At 42.7% G+C, this 21,324-nt stretch overlaps 1 protein-coding gene across 5 annotated transcripts in view; it reads right to left on the bottom strand.

The window, feature by feature from the left end:
• The window catches only part of Il1rl1 (interleukin 1 receptor like 1), a 62,231-nt gene that overhangs the window by 14,115 nt on the left and 26,792 nt on the right, over positions 1-21,324 (bottom strand). For 2 of the 5 annotated variants that reach the window (XM_050134789.1, XM_050134787.1), the window contains exons 2-3: positions 1,018-1,207; positions 274-484 (exon numbers count right to left, since the gene is read on the bottom strand). In XM_050134789.1, coding sequence (XP_049990746.1) covers positions 274-484; positions 1,018-1,078 — 272 coding nt within the window. In that variant the 5' untranslated portion in view covers positions 1,079-1,207. Of the gene's footprint in view, positions 1-273; positions 485-1,017; positions 1,208-1,928; positions 2,009-3,231; positions 3,469-21,324 lie in introns of those variants that run through there. The other 3 variants (XM_050134785.1, XM_050134786.1, XM_050134790.1) reach the window with 3 other exon arrangements.

Here is a 21,324-nt window from a genome sequence, read left to right on the forward strand (position 1 = left end):
GTGATAACTCGTTGTTCTTGGGTCACTGGAAAAGCTGGGCATTTTTCTATTTAGAATGTATATGCATGTATATGGCCTTGCTGTGGTATGTTCAATAGCCCATCACCAGTCAGGCTGCTGGTCTTCCCAAGAGTACTTTCTGGTTCAAATCACTTTACAAATTTAACCATTTCTCTGAGGGGCAGAGCGGAGAGGAAGCAAGGACAGCTGGAGCACCCATCATTACGGAGGAGGGAGCAGGCACAAAGCTCACAGCGGATTCCAGCACAGTACCTCGTGACCACGCAAGCATACATCCCAGAGTGAGCCATTCTGGCTGGTAGAAACTTCAGGCGGTCTCTGGAGACAACGATCCCCTTGCTTTTCTGAGTAGACATACTCTCATTTGTAACTGAGTTATACCATTCCACATGATCAAGCGGGCCTCCGCCTTGGGGACATCTCACAATTAAAGCCTCATGTTCCAGACCCCAGATTGCTTTACCTACAAATAAAGTATGAGCACGACCCTGAAGTGACCATGTGAAAAAAAAAAAACACAGTTCTTTTCATATAACTCAATGTTTCCATTCTTGATTAGATTTTTTTTAAAGAGATTGTAGATTGCGATGCTTTGAAAAATGTTAAGTCAACAGTTAAAAGCCTTTACTAAATGTGCTACGTGGTGCAATAAACTAAGGAATCAATTTGAAGTTATGTTCTCCTTTGCTCCTAGGGGAAAACACCTATATTCACGCAAACACGTTGTCAGTGAATAAATCCCCATAGTGCCTCCCACGTGCAGGTACTGTGTTCAGTCTTGATATATGTTAACTCCAAAATTATGATACACTCAACAATAGGGAATTCCTACTGAGAGATGTATGATAAAGAACGTGTGAAGAGGAAATAATTTTACTGCACACAGTTCAGCCCAGAGCAACTGGAAGCGAGCAACTGAGATGCAACAAATGTTCCCAGAATTACTTAAGTTAAAAAAAAAAAAAACATACAACTTAGCTGAGCACCAATACTCACTGCTCTTGGTTACTGAGGAATATATGGAAACTGTCAGAACTGCCAAAACCCAAAGCCCCATTCTCCGCTTGTCAATCTTGTGCTGGTGATTGATAGATAGGTCAGAGACACAGAATGGCTATGATAGGCTCACTCGGTGTTTGATGAGTGCTGTCTGACTTAGGGTCCAGAAGAGAAGTCACTGTAGCCACTGAAAAATAAATCATATAAAAACCACAAGTAAAATATTTATCTTGACCCGCTTTTTACTTATTAAGATTCCCCTGGGAAGAAGAATCAGTCCTTGAACACGTATTTATTAAATTGGCTTATGCACAAGAGTTGGGTCTCAGGTGTCCAGTGTCACATTTGTTCCAACTGAAGCTGGAACTAGAGAGCGGCTCTCACAATGATTAGATTATTTTATTTCACAGCCATTTCTTACCAGTCTCTTGAGCATTCCCATAAAGAAGCTAAATTAAGAGGAGAGAAAACAATTTTTTTTTAGATTTGAAAAAAATCAGAACCATAAAATTGAGCAGATGCTAGAAAACACAGTATCAGGCCAAACCACAGCCTGCTGCTTTATACTCTGGTACCCAGAGATAACCACCACAAAAGTATTAAGGAAGGAAAAATTTGAACTAAAACTTCAGCCAAAAAGCCACCCAAGACTGCTGCCCAAACTTTCAAAGACGTGTCACTGCCTCTGCTTGTTCTCGGGAGCCACAGGGGATCGCCGGAGGTCTGGAAACGAGAAACTTTGGCTTTCTGACAGAAGAAGTGATCGCTGTCGTCTTTCCCTTCAGCCACCAGCGAAGGGGCACAGGCAGGAATAAATGCGAAAATCCTCATTCATTTCAAGAGAGGCCATTTCTCTCAATTGCAGATAACTTTTCTTTTACAAATTTCAGATAGCCCTCGATTCTTACCCCAAATGAAGGGCTGGAAAGAATGAACTCAGGGCACTGAGCCTGCTTCTGAGCCCCTGGAGCTCTGCCGTCAGGTTTCCGTGGACTACCCGTGTGGACACGCTCCCTCTTTTATTTTAAACACACAGATGTCTTGGAATTTTTCTACCCCACCCACCATGAAATTTGAGTTGTAGCCAAAATCCATGACTTGTTCAAAAACGCTGCTGTATCACTTACTAAGAATTTTTAAACTTACCACATAAATATTTAATCATAAGGACAATGTTAAAAGCCGTTTCGGGAGAACTTCTTAAATCACTTCCCCTGTTTTAGCAGGGTCGCTCTGGCTGAGGTAAACAATGCTGTTTATTTCCTCTGTGTCTCAACATTCGGTTCTAAATGACACACACACACACACACACACACACACACACACACACACACACACACATCAGACTGTCCTTCAACTATTCCCTAGCAGGGCCTCTGGCTGACACCAGTCAAGGGGCACAGTCAGCCTTTGTGGTGTGGGCAATTTCACAAACTACCACGGATGGTAAGTAAGGGAGGGCATGGGTCAGAGAGGTGAGCCCTGAGATGCAAGAGGACTTCACGCTACATTGCTCAGAAATGTTCTATAAGAGCCAAGCCTTCAAACCCAGCACTTGGGAGGCAGAGGCAAGTGGATCTCTGTGGGTTCGAGGCCAGCCTGATCTACATAGTGAGTTCCAACAGCCAGGGCTGTTAACACAGAGAAATCTGTCTTAAAAAAAAGAAAGAAAGAAAAAGAAAGGAAGAAAAAGAAAAGGAAGGAAGGAAGGAAGGGAGATTTTCTATCATGGAAAGAGTGCCTCCCGCTCAGCCCAAAGCATAGTCTAGGACCTCAGATTTCAGTTTATGACTCTCAGCTGGGATGAAATGAAAATAGCCAAGCTTCAAGAAGGTCATCACCTTTGGAGGCGTCACAAAAAGCAAATATTAATAGTTGATTTTGATTTTTACTATATCATTGCCTTTCCGTTATGAGGCTTCTTTTGAAATCATCACACAAAGGAAAGATTAGAGGAACATCCCCAGACCAACAGCAACACCAGAGGAAGAATTCCCGTCTTTTCATACACTCTCCTTTATGCTGTACAAAAGCAGCTCTCTGTGGCTCTCCTCACCTCTATCAGCTCCTCATTCCCCAGCTCAGCCAATACCACACTGTCATTCTCACTATGATACAGATGGCGACACTGAGGCATGGAGAGGAAGTGGGGTTCAAACAACACAGTGCTAAGAGAATTAGCGCCCAAGCAGGCTGGCTCTAAAGACTCACCTACAAATCAAGCTGAGCCGGGGGTCGAGCGTGGAGGTGCCGCTAGCCCGAAGGCAGCTTGAGCCAGTCCCCTATTGCTCCTTATGGTGCTGGAACTGCCCACAACATCTCTGCCCAGAGACTTAGTCAGTTCTTAGGCTGGCACACTTAGGTGATACACTCTGCAAGGCTTAGATCCCAGGTTTCGGCTGGCTGAAAGATCGTCCTTGAGTCTCATCTGCGCCTTGCTACTGACGATTCTTATTGTCAGGATTGCATCATGAGTCCAAGTAAAATCCAAGACTGTATTATTTGTTACTATCATCAGCATCATTTGAATTTTACAGATTAAAATAAAAGCTCAGACTTGACTGATTCAATAATTTAACCAAACTCACTCAGTTGTGGCTGGAATTAAAGCCCAAGTTGTTGAAGCAAAAAAGAAAAAAGTCACTTTTCTATTTCCTCAGGTCAACTAAAGAGATACATGGGGGGGGGACAGACAGACAGACAGAGACAGACACACACACAGAGACTCAGAGATGAGAGAGAGAGAGAGAGAGAGAGAGAGAGAGAGAGAGAGAGAGAGAGAGCGTGTTTTTGTGGTGGACAAAACCTCTTTTCTTATCACTTGAGTTATTAAAGTCAGATATTCCCGTTAACCAGGCTCTTTAGGAAGCACCACGCCATTTCAGGCTCAGTTCGAGCTCACACATATGGCAGACAGCTGTTTGTGAATACATAAACCGCAGCAGCGTAAGGCACGTGTGAGCATAGAGGGATAAACCCAACAGGAGAGGTGAAGTAGCCAAGTCCGTCAGAAATAGTCCAGCACCTGCCAAAATTTCTAGAAAATCCCTCTGACAAAGTCTTCAAATTATTTTGCTTTCAAAATTCAACCTAATAAAAATCTAATGTAATTTTGCACTAACTGCCTCAATTTGGGGGTTACAGTTTTGAAACCGTGTATTTTGAAATTATCATCTGTTTTCCTGAACTTCTAGGAAGCAAACTAAATCACTCTGATCTTACTGGGTGGTATAGTGGCATTTCTGTTGTATTTTAATAAATAAAGACTGCCTGAAGATCTGAGAGTAAAACAGTCCCACTGGTCAGCCTTACAGACCAGGTGATGGTAACACACACCTTTAATCCCAGTGCTGCACGCCTTTAATTCCAGCCCTAGAGAGGAATATAAAACGGGAGTAGACATCTCTCAGACACAGTCTCATTCTGAGATTCCGGGAAGCAGGATCGCCATTTCAGACTGAGGTTAGGTAAGAGCCAGTGACTGACTGTTTTGCTTTTGAGATCTTCAAGTTGAACCTGAGTTTTTATTAATCATGCTTTACTGGAGGAGCAGTCAGTCCCTTTCACTCGAACTGTGGCACGAGTATGTTTTGTAATGGGATATTATGCAAAGCTTATTCATTTGACTTGGCAACAGTGCAGCTTAAAGTACAAATGTTGTCACCCTCCTGAGCTGGCTACATGTACCCCTAACTTATTATAAATCCACTGTAGGAGCTGGGGATGTTTTTGTCACATTAAAAACACACACATTTAAACATTTTAATTTTGTTTCTCTTCCTAATGTAACTGTGTGTGGCGCTGTCAGCAGCCAGCTACAGATCCTATATAGCCTGGGCTGGCTTGGTCAACTGTCATCATAGGCAGTGCTCATACTTCCCTGGATCCCTTGGTTCACCTATCCCAGGGCCACTCAGTCTCCATTGCTCTCTGCCATTCTTCTTCCTGATGTAACTGGCACTCTGCTTCAATAGTCAGAAGAACAAACAGGAAGAGTAAAGTCTTCCTATCTGTAGAACCCAATACCCTATGTCCTCCAACCTTGTCTCCTGCCCCCGTGAAAGCTGGCTTCTCCCTGACTTTTCCTGTATCAACAAAGAACACATCATCATTGACTCACACAAAATTCCTCATGCGTGATCCACCTTTTCCCACACATCTGGCGGACAGCTCCTGTGGGTGAGTCACTTATTTCACCTGTGAAGTCTAACCTGCCTGCAATGCTCCCCCACCTCCACTCTGGCCCTTCTCATCCCCTTCCACAGCATCGGCTTGGACTTGGCTTTTGTTGGTAGCTTGGTGAGAATATCCTGGCTCCTCCCCAGTCTATTCTGAATGTACAGATCCCAGAGAACCATGGAGAAACCAAGTCAAATCGTGCAGACTCTCTGTTTCCTTCTAGTTTGGAAAGAGGAAAATCCACTATCCTACAGTGGCCATGTAGACTCATTGATAGGATGCTACCTGTCTCCTCTCAAGCTCTGTGTCTTTTGACCCTTCTTACTGTTCATTAAAGGTATAAAGCAGACTCTGCTGTCCCCATTACTCCCATTGCTTCTTTTCCCTGGACATCCCATTGCAGCTTCCCAAAGCCTAGCTCTCCTCCTCCAACCTGCATCTACGATAGAACTGGTCAACAGCTTCCTGCTGCTGTGATGAAACACTCATACCCGAAGCAAATTGACTCACAGACTCCCATCCGTCATTGAGGGAAGCCACAGAAAGAGCTCAAGGTCAGAACCTGAAAGTAGGAACAGAAGCAGAGGCTGTGGAGGGGTGCTGCTTACTGCCTTGCTTTCTCTGCCTGGCTCCATTACTTTTCTCATACAGTCCAGGCCCACAAGGGCCTTGTTGTCCAGGACAACAAGGGACCCTCGTGCATCAAACGACAATTAAAATATCCCACAGATAAGTCTGATGGAGGCTATTTTATAATTAAAGTTCTTTCTTCTCAGGTGACCCTAGTTTGTATCAAGCTAATAAAAACAAACCAGTATACCTGGAGACTCCATCGTCTTCCCTTTCTTCTCTTTTCTCTTCTGCTCTTCCTTCCTTTCTTTGCTTCTAGTTTTCTTGTGCATTTATTTAGTTATTCGTGTGTGTGTGTGTGTGTGTGTGTGTGTGTGTGTGTGTGTGTGTGTGTAAGGGCTTGCCCCATAAAAAAAATATTGGTCGAATGAACCAAGATAGCTAAGGAGGGAGAATCTGGGGTCTGAAGACTCAAGCCTTGGTAGATAGATCCCAGCAGGAGAGTGCTACCTCTGCCCAGCAATCTCAGCTCTCCTGAAACACTGTCTTTTCTGTCCTCTTTCATGCTATGTCGGGCCTGAGCCATGCTGGGAAGATCCATTAGGAAATCCTGGCCAAGGGAAGAATCGTTAGCAAGAAAGCTCCCTGTAGCCGGCGTGGAGACGGCAGTCCTGTGAGAAACGACCAGCAACTTTAAGTGTTTGCATGTGTGAAGAACCTTTTGGACCTCAGGACAGCCCGTGCCCCACATACCCCTCACCATCGGTCACTGGGATATGAATTTGTCACACCTTAATTGAGTCCAGATGCCTCTCCCTTTGTGTAAAGGTCACTGTGGCTTTGACTTTTTCCAGCATGAGAACTGGATCTTTTTTTTTGTCGTATTTAGGGGAATTCATTTGCATGAAAGGTCTAGGTATTTAGAATGTCTATAACACTATTTCAAAAGAAAAGGAACATGGTTATGAGAACATAAACAACCTGACATTAAGATTTTATAGAGAGCTGAAATAACCGTAGCAGTGTGGTGTTGGCCTAGAGTTAGACATAGTGACCTAGGGACCAGAAGGATCACCTCGAAATAGACTCAAGACATAAAATCTCCATAACTTAGTATAGAAAAAAAAAAACCTTAAACCAGACCACACACAATGATTTCATTAATCACGAAAGAATAATGAATACCGTGAACTCATAAAATTCTCGTTTAAACCAATATGAAGAAACGGCAGCGGTCAATTCAAAAGAGAGAAAAGGGTCTAAGGCAAATTTAACAAAAGAAAAACCTCATCATTTGACCATAAACTCATGAAGACAAATCCTCGGAGCCATCCGTTGTTGCAGATGTGATGTAAGCAAACGGCTATAGAACTCTGTTTCACGTGCGATATTTGAACCACCATTAGCAGTCCCAAGTGTTGGCAAGGCTATATGCAGCCGTAGCTCTCAGACTTGGCATGTCTACTGCAGAGTCACACAGTGACCGCAGCACAGTTCAGTAAGTTCTGAATAAACCTTGGCTGCAGAGTCCAGGAACTCCCTCATGTGGTAACCTAAGAGAAATAAAAATGCTTACGTACAAAAGGATTGCTCCACGGGGGTCCACAGTGGCTTGATTCATATAACCAACACCGGAATGCAGCAATGTCCACTGATACGTACACGAACAACCATCGGTGTTCGCAGAACACGGCTTAGCAATAAGAAGGAATAGATTGCCAATTTTTGCAACATGAATTAATCTGAGAAGCATTCTACCGAATGAAAGAAACCGCGCCTATGCTGCGTCACCCACAGATACGGCGTTTCGGAAGCTACAAAGGATTCGGTGGTGCAGGAGCTGAGAGGGGATGGTTATCTACAGAGGAGGATGTGAGAATACATGGGGTGACTTCTTAATCGATATGAGGTCCCTCGTTTACACATTTGTGGAAACTTATCAGACTTCAAGTGTAAAGTATATATTTTGCATACTAGACGAGCTAAGATGGACAAGATAATATGGATGGGACACATTTGCCTGGTTTCTCAGCCCTTGAATTCCTAGAAAATTGAATCACGTGTCCACAAATGAGCCCTATCCATAATGCCCCAAATCTGAAGATGACTCAGAAGTCTATCAACAGAATTGGTAAAGAAAAATGATAAATAGGCAGTGATAAGAGGCAGGAATTACTTGTATAAGTTCACGATGAATTGGTACATCTTAAAGACACTATGTTCTAAAAATATGGAATTGGTTTCAAGGTTAAAGTAACAAGCTCTTTCCCAAGGATCTCCCAAACAAAAGACAGCAACTACAGGACAGTATTGCTATCTTTATGTGATGCCGAGCAATGGGGACCAGAGATTATCATGGTGGATATTGACACCGCCTGGACCTGTTCCTGGAGATGGGCAGTGGACCAAGTTCTGTTTCCTGGAAAGAAGAAACATAGCCCTTGCTGGATGTGAGAGCTCAGTGGGCAGAGGCAGAGCTGAACTTCATTTCATTCGTTATTTTACTATTGCCAGACTGGAGACTGTCTTCTCCTCATGTGACAGGAGGTCACGGTACTGGAGTCATTTCTGGGCTCTGGCACAGCGTGAGAAGCTCCACGGGTGATCTCAGCGGCCCTTTATCAGCTCTCTTAGTCTCAGGAGGAAACGGGTGACTCTTTTAATAAGAATTCCATGAATAAGTTGTTCTAGGATGAATGTTCTTGATCTATGCAATCAATTGATTGTTATTGTTGTACATGATGCGATGTCACAGGATGGCCAAAGGATGACTTTGATGGAGTCGATTTATGACTTCCACCTTTATATGAGGACTGGGGACTGGACTCCGGTTGACAGGTTGAAACAAGGGCCCTAACCTTTTGCACTATCTCGCCAGCCCCTCTTGGTCTTGTAATTTCCCTCTTCAAACCTTTGAGTAGGTTTTTCCTTTCCATTCAGATTTTAGTTTTCCACTTAAAACTAAGAGCAGCCAGCCCGATTTGTTTTCGGGTTCTTAGATGAAAGTAAAGATGACCTTAGAAACACTTGCCAAGTTCACCGCACGAGCACTGACAGGCCAGAGTGACAACTTTCCACAGTAAAGGACAGGTCTCATCCATCTGCTGACATGCAGAAGGGAGCAGTGAGACACTGGGCCTTTACTATCTTAGAAATCCTGCCTCAGTTTCAAACCTGTGGCTCTTAAGGATCAGCTTCAAGATGATCGTATCAATTCCTCATGTTTAAGCTTGGCAGAATGACTTATGGATTTCGGACTTGCATATCAGTCAGTTTGGAAAGAAAAAGAGGGCTCAGAATGGGGGAGGCTAGGTAGAAGGATGTGTATCTATTAGCTTTGCTTCTCCAGAGATGCCTAACACAGCATCTATCAATTACCAAACTCATCCCACTGGAGTTGTTTGATCTCAGGTTATTTTTAATGTAACTGGTAAATCATGGATTAATTTCTTTACATTGTACGCCTAACAATAATATGATTTTCTTCCAAATCTTCATTTCCATACTATGCCATTGAAATGTATACGTGCTTATTCTCTATACATGTTGATGCTTCTATGGCCCAGATTCACTTTGATTTCTATAATTTACTTTGGGAGACGTAATGCTTGAGGGATCTGTGGTTCTAAATAGGGCATGCTGGTTTAAGAAAGTGTAGCTCATCTATTTCTACCACGGTACCTTCCTAAGTCATGTCTGTGACCCTCGGCATTGTGGTGGCTAATACTGAGTGCCAGCATTAGAAGAGTTAGAGCCAGCTAAGAGATGAACCTCTGGGTACAATCTGGATACTTCCTAAACTGGGTTGATTGAGGTAGAAGACCCCCCTTAATGAAAACAACCATTCCCTTTTAGTGACTCCACGCATATAAAAGTAAAATATGTGGAAATAAATGCTATAAGATAATAGGGGACGGAAGGAGATAGGAGTCATTGAAAGAGAGCCAGGTCAAGTCTATAGCTTACAGACTTTGAGGGGGTCCCAAGGGACATTCATAGGGAATATCCAGAGGACTGAGCAGGGCTAGTAACTCATTGGTAAGTAAGGATTTCTGTGCTCTAATATTCTTTACAGTGAAACCCAACAATTCTGCATCAAACAGGCTTTCAACCTCAGCATGTTGAACCTCAGATTGCTATGGGATTTAGACAAGGATCATTGCTTCAGATACTGGAGCTATAGGAATGTGCCAGACAGAGCAGAGGAATACAAAGCTACCTACTCTTGTCAAGCTTATACCCTAGAAGGAAGAGATAATAAACAAATAGATAAGTTAAAGGTGTTGATAAAAGATTTAGATCATGATACACTTAAGGAGGAAGGGAACAGGAGCGGTTAGAGGGGTGTGAGTTTAAGACAGACTGTCTGAGAAGGCTGCCTGGGAAAGTGTGCTTTAGAAAGCAACAAAAGCGCAGCCCAGACAGGAGGACCAGGCCAACCTGGAACCCTGCTGAAGAAGGATGCCCCGGATCTGAGAATCAGAGAGGCCGGGCAAAGCAAGGAAGAGTGGAGACAAAAAACACAAGTCAGAGAGTTGTCAAGGTCAAATCTCTTGAGTCCTGAGCACATTCACACTAATTCAGTGTATAAAAAACAGAGAAGATTTTAGGCACAGGTCTGTATTTTGATGTAGGTTTTAGAATATTCTGAGTGATAAAAATATTCTTAAGGACTCCGAGATGGAGGATAGAAGTAAGTGTGGAGGTAGGAAACATTTGCTTTATGGTATAAAGGAATAGGCCACAGGATAATACCCAACTCTTTGGCATTTAGGAAAGTACATTTTGCTGTGAAAATCTGTCATCTTTATGATTAGTTAGGACACAGATGTACAAAGAGAGACTAGATTGTTTTCATTTGGATTGGTTTTATCTGGGGACACTGGAGGTTTCAGGGGTCATCAGATATGCTAAGCATGTGCTTGACCACTGAGCTAGATCCCCACTGCATAGAACATGTATGCATAAAGAGAAAGGAGCCAGCACTCTAGCATTATACTTGAGAGACGGGGGCAGGAGGAGCACCTGTTCAAGGCCAGCCTGGGCTACATAGCACAGCTCTGTCTCAAAAGGAACGGGAAGGACGAAAGAGATGTGGATAGATAAAGATAGACACAGAAGGAGAATGGGAAGAGGTGAAGGGGGAAGGAAGGAACCAATAATGAACCAACAAAAATACGGCAGATAAACATTCAAACATTTAAAGGACTAGAATCCATCTATATATTAGCTTGTACTAGTGTGTGGTTAATAAATATTTCTGTAATTGGGGATCTTAAAACCAGAGACACATCCTTCCTGCTCATTACTCTTCCTACAGTTTCAGTTGGGCTATGCATCCACAAATACGTAGGCACCCAGGTAGGAAAACACCTTAGGACCAAACTCGTTCCTTCAACAGCGTAACACATAACGACGTGGAGAACCCCATTCTCCTCTGAGAGATTTGTAGCACTCAAACTAGCATCCCCAGCACCCACATAGCTGGACAAATAGATGAACATGGCCAGAGCAGGAAAGGGAAAAAAAAATACTAGTGATGAACTCTGACATCAGTTAGCATTCACTCTTAGCAGAACACTAGGATTCTACACCTACTTCATCTTTAGAAACTACCCGCTGAGCTTTTTGGTGTGAGCGCCGACTTGCTAGCTTTCTAGAGAAGGAACCCAAGAATTAACAAAGAGAATCCAGCTGCCTCGAGTTCTACAGCAAACAAATACAAGAACAGGGGTGAAACACTGGGGTGTGGAGTGGCTCAGTGATAGAACACTTGACCAACATGCATGAGGTCCTAGGTTCAAACACTACCACAACCCCATAGTAGACAAGAAAAAGGGCTTAAATGCAGGTTGGCATAAGTGTGGATTGTCTGTCTTGGCTACTATTCATAGATAATGGTCAAGGTGGGTCCAGATGTTTGTAAGTAGAGGCAGTAGTGTGCCCATAGTCTGGCTTGAAAACCTGCTAAGAGACTCGCAGATACAGAGAGGTGCAATTCCTATTTGGTTTCTTGTTTGTTTTTAATGTCTGAAAAAAAATCACAATGGAAAACAGATCTCTAGTGGGAACGTTTTAGGGCCAGTTCAGACATATTTTTCTGAACCCACTCTTCCGGACACCTTCAGCAAGGCAAGATGGGGCTGTCAACCAAGGTATCAAAACGGGCATCAGAACAAAGGCAGGATTCCTTGGTGATTCCCTGACTCCCAAATAGAATGGTCCTCACCATCCCACATCCTCCGCATTCTTCACTGTCCCTCTTGCATCCCCCCTCCCTACCCCACAGCCTCTCACACACTTCCAGCCAGGAACACTCCATTACTTCATTTCTAGAATCATGTGGGTTTCGTGGATGACCCAGGAACCTATGCACACTCTAGAGGTATGCTCTAAAGTTTCCCAACCTTCCACGCCTTTATCCCGGTCCCTCTCAATAGTTTAGACCAAAATCCCACCTCAAATACCAGAATTCAGGATCTCGATTTTAACACCCATCACTTGGTTTTTGCTGCTGTTTTGGTTTTGAGGGTTTTTCTGTGAAGCTGTCCTGGACCTCACTATGTAGACCAGGCTGGCCTGGAACTCACAGAGATCCACCTGCCTCTGTCTCCATGTTGGGATTAAAGGTGTGAGCCACCACTGCCCAGCATAACTTGTTTTTCCCCCACTAGTAATGCTGTTTCTCTCACAAGCAAAGTTGGTAGTAATTGGTAGTAATTACTACCTTTAACCTAAATTTGAATTGGAAAAGGCTTTTCCCTTTGAAATAAACCTAGTTTTGATTTAAAAAAAAAAAAGCACTTCAAAGGCACTCACCACTAGCCAGACATCCTAGGGATCTTTCTTCCTCAGCTCCCCACCACCAAAATGTCTCAGCTCTAAAAGGTAGCTTCTCTAATAGCATTATGCAAATATAGTAGTCACCCTGTCTTTAAAAACCTCCCCGTTTTCTTATCAGTTAAGATACAGGAACCCAGTTACTGAAAGACAGAAACTGACTCTGGAAACTAAAAAACAGCTCTTACCATCCTAGCTGGTTCCCCTGTTGTAGAGATATTCGGTGCAGCGTACTTCCAGTTTTAGCTTTATCTCCAGGATCCTTCACAGATCGTCTAAACTGAGTCTTGCGTTCCTTGGTGGAGACTCAGGAGAGCCAGCCCAATTCCTGTTAGGTGTTAGATCTCTCGCTGTCTTTACAGAGCAGGTAGACAGACGTGAATTCCCCACAGCTGTGCTCTGAACTCAACTGCAGCTCGTTTTTCAGTTGACACTTCTGGGTAGGGTTTAGAAGACTCTGGCACACGTCAGGTACGTCCGTGTGTGCGACCAGCTCTTTGCATGCTGATTTGGCTCACAGAATCCCTTGCCAGCTCCACAGACTGACAGGATGCTCAGAGGGGAATTATCTTACCCAGGCTACTGGCTTGCACAAGCAGAGACCGAATCCAAAGCCCCCATAACTGGGCTCTTTCCACCTGATTGCAAATGGCCTCTCAAATCCTTGTAATAAGGATGTTATGGATTAACTCTAGGGGTTCTAGAATACTGGATATAGGCAGACTTTAATTTTCTATGCAATTGTTTTTCTGAAACAACAGTAGCTTTTGAACCATAAGGATGTGTAATTACCAAAGTCCTCCATATGAAGAAACAGTATGAGTTTTTGATACAACCTGGTTTTTCTTTTATTTATTGAAAACCTACATTAATAAATACTAAAGATTTTCTGCCCCATATGTGGACATTCCACTTAGCACAACTACTTTAAAAAAAAAAAAAGAAACAAACGAACAAAATACAAACCTCTAGGGCTTGTTTGAAAACGAAGCAGAAGTCACATCTGGTCAGGTCAGTAACAAGTCTGAGGTAGCGCCTGGGTTTTGATCTCACTCAAGTCTTTTGTCCTGGTGTGGAGAAACCAGTTGCCCTAATTTCAACAAAACCTATTCCACAGTTATGGGCATCATAAACAAAAGTTGAAAAGACACCAAGCAAATGACGTCAGAACCCAATTACTTACTCCACGCTTTCACGTAGAGTGTGACTGTATGCAGAGTCAGCTACCGCTTATTCTCCATCCTTCGAGGGTGGAGAAACCCAGACAAGCAATTGATCCCACACCGCTCACTGATAGGACCAACATTAGGTAGACACTCAAAGACACACAAGGATGAGACACATTCTCGGCCTCATGGGAAGCAAACTTGCATGTGGGGAGTGATACTTCATAAGTGCGAAAATTTAGGGTTCAAACTAAGATATTTGCAACAACCAAAATCTCTTTTAAAAATTGAAAGTGGATTGTTGTCAAAGTAGAGTTGTGTTGGATAGGCATTTTGTTGTTGTTGTTGTTTTGTTTTGCTTTGCTTTCCGTCAACTTGATCCAAGCTTGAGTCATCTGGGAAGAAGAAACCTCAAATGAGAAATGCCTCTATCATAGTGGCCTGTGGACAAAGCTTTAGGGCATCTTCTCATTTAATGACAGATGTGGGAATAGCCAGCCCTGGGAGTGGCATCACCGCTTGACAGGTGGTCCAGGATGGTGGAAGAAAGCAACCTGAACGAACACGGAGAGGGCGGCAACAAGCGGCCGTTCTCCATGGCCTCTGCTTCAGTTTTCGCCTGCTGGTTCCTGACTGAGCTCCTGTCCTGGCTTCCCTCAGTGATGGAATGTGACAGAGAAGTATAAAATGAAATAAACCCTTTCCTCCCCAAGATTCTCTTTGCCATCCATGGGGTTTAGCACACAACAGAGCGCAGGCTAATAAGATAGCCTTACCTCGTGAGGGGAAGTTTACCCCATCTGCTGATGTGGCTGACCTATGGTTCTACCTTCATTCTAGATCTCTTGATAGCTAACTGTCATACGAGTATGACAATAACAGTGTTTAAAAATCTGGCCCATCTCTGCTGTGGTTATTTATCTTCAGAAAGGTCTTTATCGATTCTTCACAATTACGTATTTGGTACTGTCTAAATGAATATTTTCAAGGCTCTCATCAAAATCCAGAGAGACCAGTGTTGAGGTCTTCCAGGGCTAACAATGAAAGGTCATGCTGATAATATATATATATATGTATATATATATATGAAACCTAAGTAGCCCTGTGTGTCTTTCATTTGTGTCTATTTTTAAAGCCTTTGGAAAGTCGGGCTCTCCGAGACTGCTGGAGCATGTCCCCCTCACAGGGAGGGTCTAGCCCAGCTACCTTGTAAAGTTTTCTCAGATCTGAAGGCACCCATCTGTTGTACCCTCATTTTCCATCCAGTAATAAGAACTGTACCTCTTAAAGCTAGCTCTCCTTAGCTGAGCAGTGGTGGCATACACCTTTAATCCCAGCACTTGGGAGGCAGAGGTAGGTGGGTCTCTGTGAGTTTGAGACCAGCCTGGTCTAAAAGAGCTAGTTCCAGGACAGCTAGGACTGTTACACAGAAAATCACCATCTCAAAAAACCAAAAGAAAGGAAGGAAGGATAAAAGAAAGCAAGAGCTCTCCTTAATGAAACCAGAAACAATCAAAGACATTTCTGAGGATGACAACCTGAGTTACATCCCCAGAACCAATATGATAGAAGAAAAACACTAACTTCTCCTCAAGCTTCCTCTGGCCTCCACAGGTATTCTGCTGTATGTGCTCATGCATAGACACTTGCCCATACACACACACACACACACACACACACACACACACACACACACCTTTTTTGACATCATCTTAGCATCAAAAACAAACAGTCAAAGATACAAACCAGCAAGAAAAGCACAGACTTAATAAGTGTCTCAAGACCAAGTGTCCTAAAGTCAAAGATGAGTCAGGTGTTGCAGAGGTTGGGGGATTGAAAATTTAAGGCATGTCTGTGTAAGAAAGCAAAACCGAGTAGCATCTGCAACAAATCACCAATTCATGACTCCCTCTCCAAGAATGTTCCTCTGGGAAGAAAACCTCAGCTGTGCTAACATCATAATAAATTCATTTGGCACTTTTACAATATGGGGGGGGATCTCCCTGTGCTCAGGACTTGACCTGGCTTTCCTTGCCTTTGACGGAAGTCCTTCCTTGATTTAATGAGTTCTAGGATCCTATCTTGACCTTCAGAGGAAAAGTCTCAAGATAAAGAGAAGAAAAAGCTCATCTTCAAAGAGCTAAAGCTGACAATCAGGCAAGATGTCTAGGGCTCCACCCTTTGCTCTTACTCCTGCTCCGAAGTTCAGAGAAAGTTCTGCTGAATGGGAGTTTGCAGAGGCTCTTCTTGTAGGCTTGCGGGATAGGGATCATGCTCAGTGGGCATGCCCACTTGGGAAAAAAAGGATCTCAATCTGAAATTTCTGATTTTTACATTCTCTGTCTCAAGGAAAGCCAGAGATGGTGAGAGAGAGAGAGAGAGAGACACAGAGAGAGAGACAGAGAGAGAGAGAGAGAGAGGAAGCACAGGGGAGGGGAGGGAAAAGAGGGGAGAAGAGGAGAGGAAAAAGAAGAAGAGGGGAAGAGAGGAGAGGAAAGGGGAGGAGAGGAGAGGAGAGGAGAGGAGAGGAGAGGAGAGGAGAGGAGAGGAGAGGGAGGCAAACAGACCTCTTCAGGTTTAATGGCTTTTATGAAACTTACAAGAATCTTTAATAAGATTTTTAAAATTTTAGTAAGATCCTTGTCTCTTCCTTTTCTTAAATTAAGTCAAAGAAGGAGCCCTGGGAAGTTCAGTGTGAGTTCTCCAGGAAAAGGCCTTTAATTGCAAGCCTCTAAGACGGTTAGAGAGGAAATCTCCAGCTTATTCTTTCTAGTCGCCTCCCCATACTATACCAGAGCAGGTCAGCGTGACCAACACGCACTGAAATACTTGACCACCGCAAAGCTGGATTGTGACAATCACAGGACACCATCTGGTCTCTCTCCTCTGGGCTTACTCACTCTCAGAGAGTGACAGTCTTGAACACCTCAGTGGAGTGCTTGGGTAGACAGGTCCAAGAGCTTCTGAGCTACAAGCTACTCTGTGAGCACAGATGTGAATTCTCAGGTCCACTCAAGTCCTCTGAGACGGACCCTGAGGCAGAAACACCACCCGATTCACTCTGATTCCAGACTCTTAGGAACTGTGTGAGATACGAATGTTGCTGCACAAGCCACTCAATTTTAAAAATTGTCTACTCTGCAATTAATTAATAGGTAATTAATCCTTGTTTCCAGAAAAATCCATAGCTGGTTTCATTGTGGATCTCCAAGGATGTAGGAGCCAAGGGTACCCTGCTAGAATAAAATGACAAGATTCCTATTCCTTTCTTCCTCTTTTTTCCCCACTCTAGTGCTCTTACAATGAGGTCAAAAGCTCATCTTTCACTCTTGCTCAGAGGGCCTTGTGACATCTGTGGCATCAGGAAGACGGCAGCACTGGGGCTTCTACTATCAGAGGAAGCTTCTGCCCTCAGCGGTCCTTCCACCACTCTTCAAAGCTTATCTGGCCCGATAAGATAAAGTGTGCTCTTGTTATGTCTGTTCTAGATCTCTGACAGAAACAAATTCATTTCATCTTGGAAAGAAATATTGTATCATGTGTCCCCGACCGCCTGCAGGATTCCTCCTTGTGCTGGGATTGCAAGTTTGAACCCTCACACTTGGATACTATATTGATTTTCCTCAAAGTAGAGTGTGTGTGTGTGTGTGTGTGTGTGTGTGTGTGTGGTGTGGTGTGTGTGTACTGGAATAAAGAGCCACTGAAGAGTGATAAAAGGCCAATCTACCTAAGACTATAATAAACATACTTATTTCGGTCCTAATCTCAGAGCTTTGAAGCAGGAGTAGAAAACTTGAAAATGCAAAGGAAGACACAAGAATCTTGAATCACAGCCAGACACTTTAGCATTCTTCTTTCAATAATTGATAGACTAGATAGAAAATCAGTATGGATATTGAAGATTTAAAAACTCTGTCACCAAGGTCACTTAACTGACACTGATAGAACAAAACAGACACAGAATTCTCCATCCAATAATTAAAGAGGATGCCATGTGACAAGAGTCAAATTCAGTCATAAAGTCAACAGCATAAAGGTATAAACAAACAGAAAGATGCATAAGTTAAATACATACCTTTAGCAAATCAGTAAAAAAATCACATGGCAATATCAAATTAAGTTATAAAATAAATAACAGAAATATATATATATACAAATGGAAACATTTAGAGACTAAATAATATAGCTTTAGCCAATAGCCAATATGCAATTCAGAGAAATGAGGAAGAGAATGAAGATACACTTCAGGTTTGTTGTACAAGGCTGCTTGTTTGTTCCCGGCTGCTCAGCCCAAAAATAACCACACAGAAACTATATTTGCAATACTGTTTGGCCAGTAGCTTAAGCATATTGTTAGCTAGCTGTTATATCTAGAATTAACCCATTTCCATTATTTTATATTTTACCACGAGATTTGTGGCCTACCAGCAAGGTTCCAGCTGACAGCTGGCATATTTCCCCTTTGGGGGCTACATGGCGTCTCTTGACTCCGCCTTCTTTCTCCCAGCATTCAGTTTAGTTTTCCCCACCTAGCTTTGTTCTGCCCTGATATAGGCCCAACAAGCAGTTTCTTTATTAATCAATGGTAATCACAGCATACAGAGGGGAATCCCACATGTATCAAAAATGATAAGATGCAAGGAAAAGGGAAGCTCACAGAGCTGGCTGCTGGGACAGGAAGAGAATGAGGGAGGCAGATGAAGGACACTGATTACCACCTAAGAAACTAAGAAAAAATGTGAATAAAGGAATTTCAAAAATATCAGAAGAAAGAAAATAGCATTAATACAGAAGAAAATGAAACAGAACACAGGAAGACAATCATAAAAAAAAATCAATGGTGCCAAAAACTGGTTGGTTGAGATCACTAAAGTTGATCTGTCTCCCTCCAGCCATGGTGATCTCAGAGAAATGAGGAAGAAGACAAAAACATCCCATGCCAGGAGGAAAAGCATTGACAATATCCAGTTTCTAAAGATGTTCAAAAGACACTATCTCAGACAGTACAGGAAACAGACACATGAATATGTGTACTACAATGGATAAATTTAAAAATAGTTATGGGGAATGAAAGACCCAAATGAGGCAGAGGACATTCTGGTGTGGTCCCCTTGTATAAAGCTCTGGGAGATCTCTACTGACTTTTAATGGGAAGTGTAGGTGATCTCAGTGGGAGACAAGAGAGAAGGATTTCACAGAAGTATGTGGAAACATCAGTAACCCATGTGTTCACTATCTCCATCATGGTGATAGTTTCACAATTGTGTATGTCTGTGTCTAAACTTGCCAGATTGTACAACTTCAGAATGTGCAATTTATCATGTCAGTTATAGCTCAATAAAGCTGTATAACCTGCAAATATTATTAAAAGGTATCATGTGCTATGACCTTAATGTATACAATTCATACACAGGTCAACAAATGCATGTGTACAGCACATTCATACATATGTGCATATGTGTGTACATGGTAGAAAATGTCTAAATGTCTAAAGCCAAAGAATCCCAAATTCATGGCAATGTCCATCTACAAGGGTAAGATGGAGGGTGGGTTTTTCCCTTCATTTCACTACTCCGGATTTAATATTTCCAAAACTGGAAGGCTTAGCATATAAATATATATTCTAGCAAAAGCGTTTATGCATCAACTTGTCAACATTTGCGGTAACACCAGCATCTCTATATTAGTTCTGTAGGATGGAAATGATGATCACTTTTAACTGGATTTACTATATCTGAAAAAGGAATGTTCAGCATATAAACGTATATTACAGCAGATGTGTTTATACATCAATTTGTCAGCATTTGCAGTAACACCCCCATCTCTATATTAGTTCTGTAGATTGGCAATGATGATCACTTCCAATTCCCAGTGTGGAAAAACAGATCATTATTACTCTGTTAAGGCAGAATCTACAACACAGAAGAAGCCCACAGTCAACACTTCTCGAGTCTAGGGTTTGGGGAGAGAGAGGATCAGCAGCAGGGTGCTTGCTGCATTGATAAGACTCTGCTCTGGGTTTCCAGAATCTAAAACAAGGATGTTTCCCTGCAAACCAACAGCACAGAGTTAAAAAGTGACTCAAGACCAAATGTCCTAAAATCAGAGAGAGGGAGGGAGGGAGACAGAGACAGACAGACAGACAGACAGACAGACAGACAGACAAAAACAGAGACAGAAATAGAGATCGATATTGACAGAGATAGAGAGACAGATCGAGGGAGAGAGAGAAGAGAGATTTTTAAGACAGCCTCAATGAGACTCATTACTGAAAAGATTCTAAATTTGGCTCCAGGATTTCCAGGTGAATAGAAAGCCGTGCTCCAGATAAACACAAAGAATTCCAGGGACTGGTTAACCTAGTTCTTCTTCTTGAGGGATGGAGTCACGGGCGTGCACCTCATTTCTGGTCAATCTTTTTCCTCAGTAACATTTCACGTAATTCAATGAGTCTGGATTTTTAAGGAGGCATGGAGACGAACTGCGGCATAACGCGTGCCTCCATATACACTTAAATGTCTATTCTTTTATTAGACAGAAATGCTTCCCCTGGCAACATCTTACAGCCATGTAAGAGACTTCCACAGATGTGATCTCCAGTTTCTCCGTGTGTAACTTTAAGCCTGATCGTCCATTGCCAGCAGTCTGCATCCCAGGTGGGCCAAACCTCCATTTGGAATGTGCAGCTATGAATGCTCATGTTAATTATTTAATCAGGGTGTGCAACATCTAAACAGTAAATTTGCTCCCTGCAAGCTCTTTATACTATTAAGTGTGTGTGTGTGCACACGTACATGTGTGTTATGCGTGTGTGTATGTGTATGTACATGTATGTGTGTGTGTGTGGAGGCCAGAGGAGGCCAGAGGTCAACTTCAGATGTTGCCCCTCAGGGCATTGCCCACCTTTGTTTTAAGACCAGGTCTCTCTGTGGCTTGGAACTGGCCAAGTAGGTTAAAACAGGCTGGCCGGTAAAGCCAGGAATCTTCTGCTTTTCCTCATCAGTACTGGACGACAAATGTGAGTGACCACTTGCAGATTTCTAGGTGGCTAACTCAGGCCCTCATGCTTGCTTCACCACTGAGCTAGCTACCACGATGGTAGTGTTTACCGTTTCTGCGTGAGACACGTTTGCAAGGCGCGTTTTGCATTCTGAGTCAAGCGCCCAAATAGCAAATAATTCCTGTCTTTGTGGCAACAGGCACCTAGACTAGAAGAAATGCAATAAAATAAACAAGAAATCATCCAAGAAAGTCTTTAGTTTTTACATGTAATAGTTTTAAATTCTGTGTGTTAATAAAGATTTTACTAATAGAAACCTCCCTCCTGGAATGACTTAAATTCTTATATGAATTGAAGCACATATAAAAGCTGGGGAGGAGTTCCTGACTTGGGCTGACTTTTAATATCCCTAACAATTTAAGAGATTTTTGTCAGCCAATAAAAAAAAGTGTTGATTAAAAAAAAATCACAATATACCAAATGAAAAATCATAAATGGCCAAAAACACGTAAATATTCTATATATTCTGAACCCTCATAATGAAAATGC

Source organism: Alexandromys fortis, unplaced genomic scaffold (genome assembly GCF_014885135.2).
Source record: "Alexandromys fortis isolate MF-2015 unplaced genomic scaffold, M_Fortis_MF-2015_v1.1 scaffold_20, whole genome shotgun sequence".
NCBI classification, from domain to species: Eukaryota; Metazoa; Chordata; class Mammalia; order Rodentia; family Cricetidae; genus Alexandromys; species Alexandromys fortis.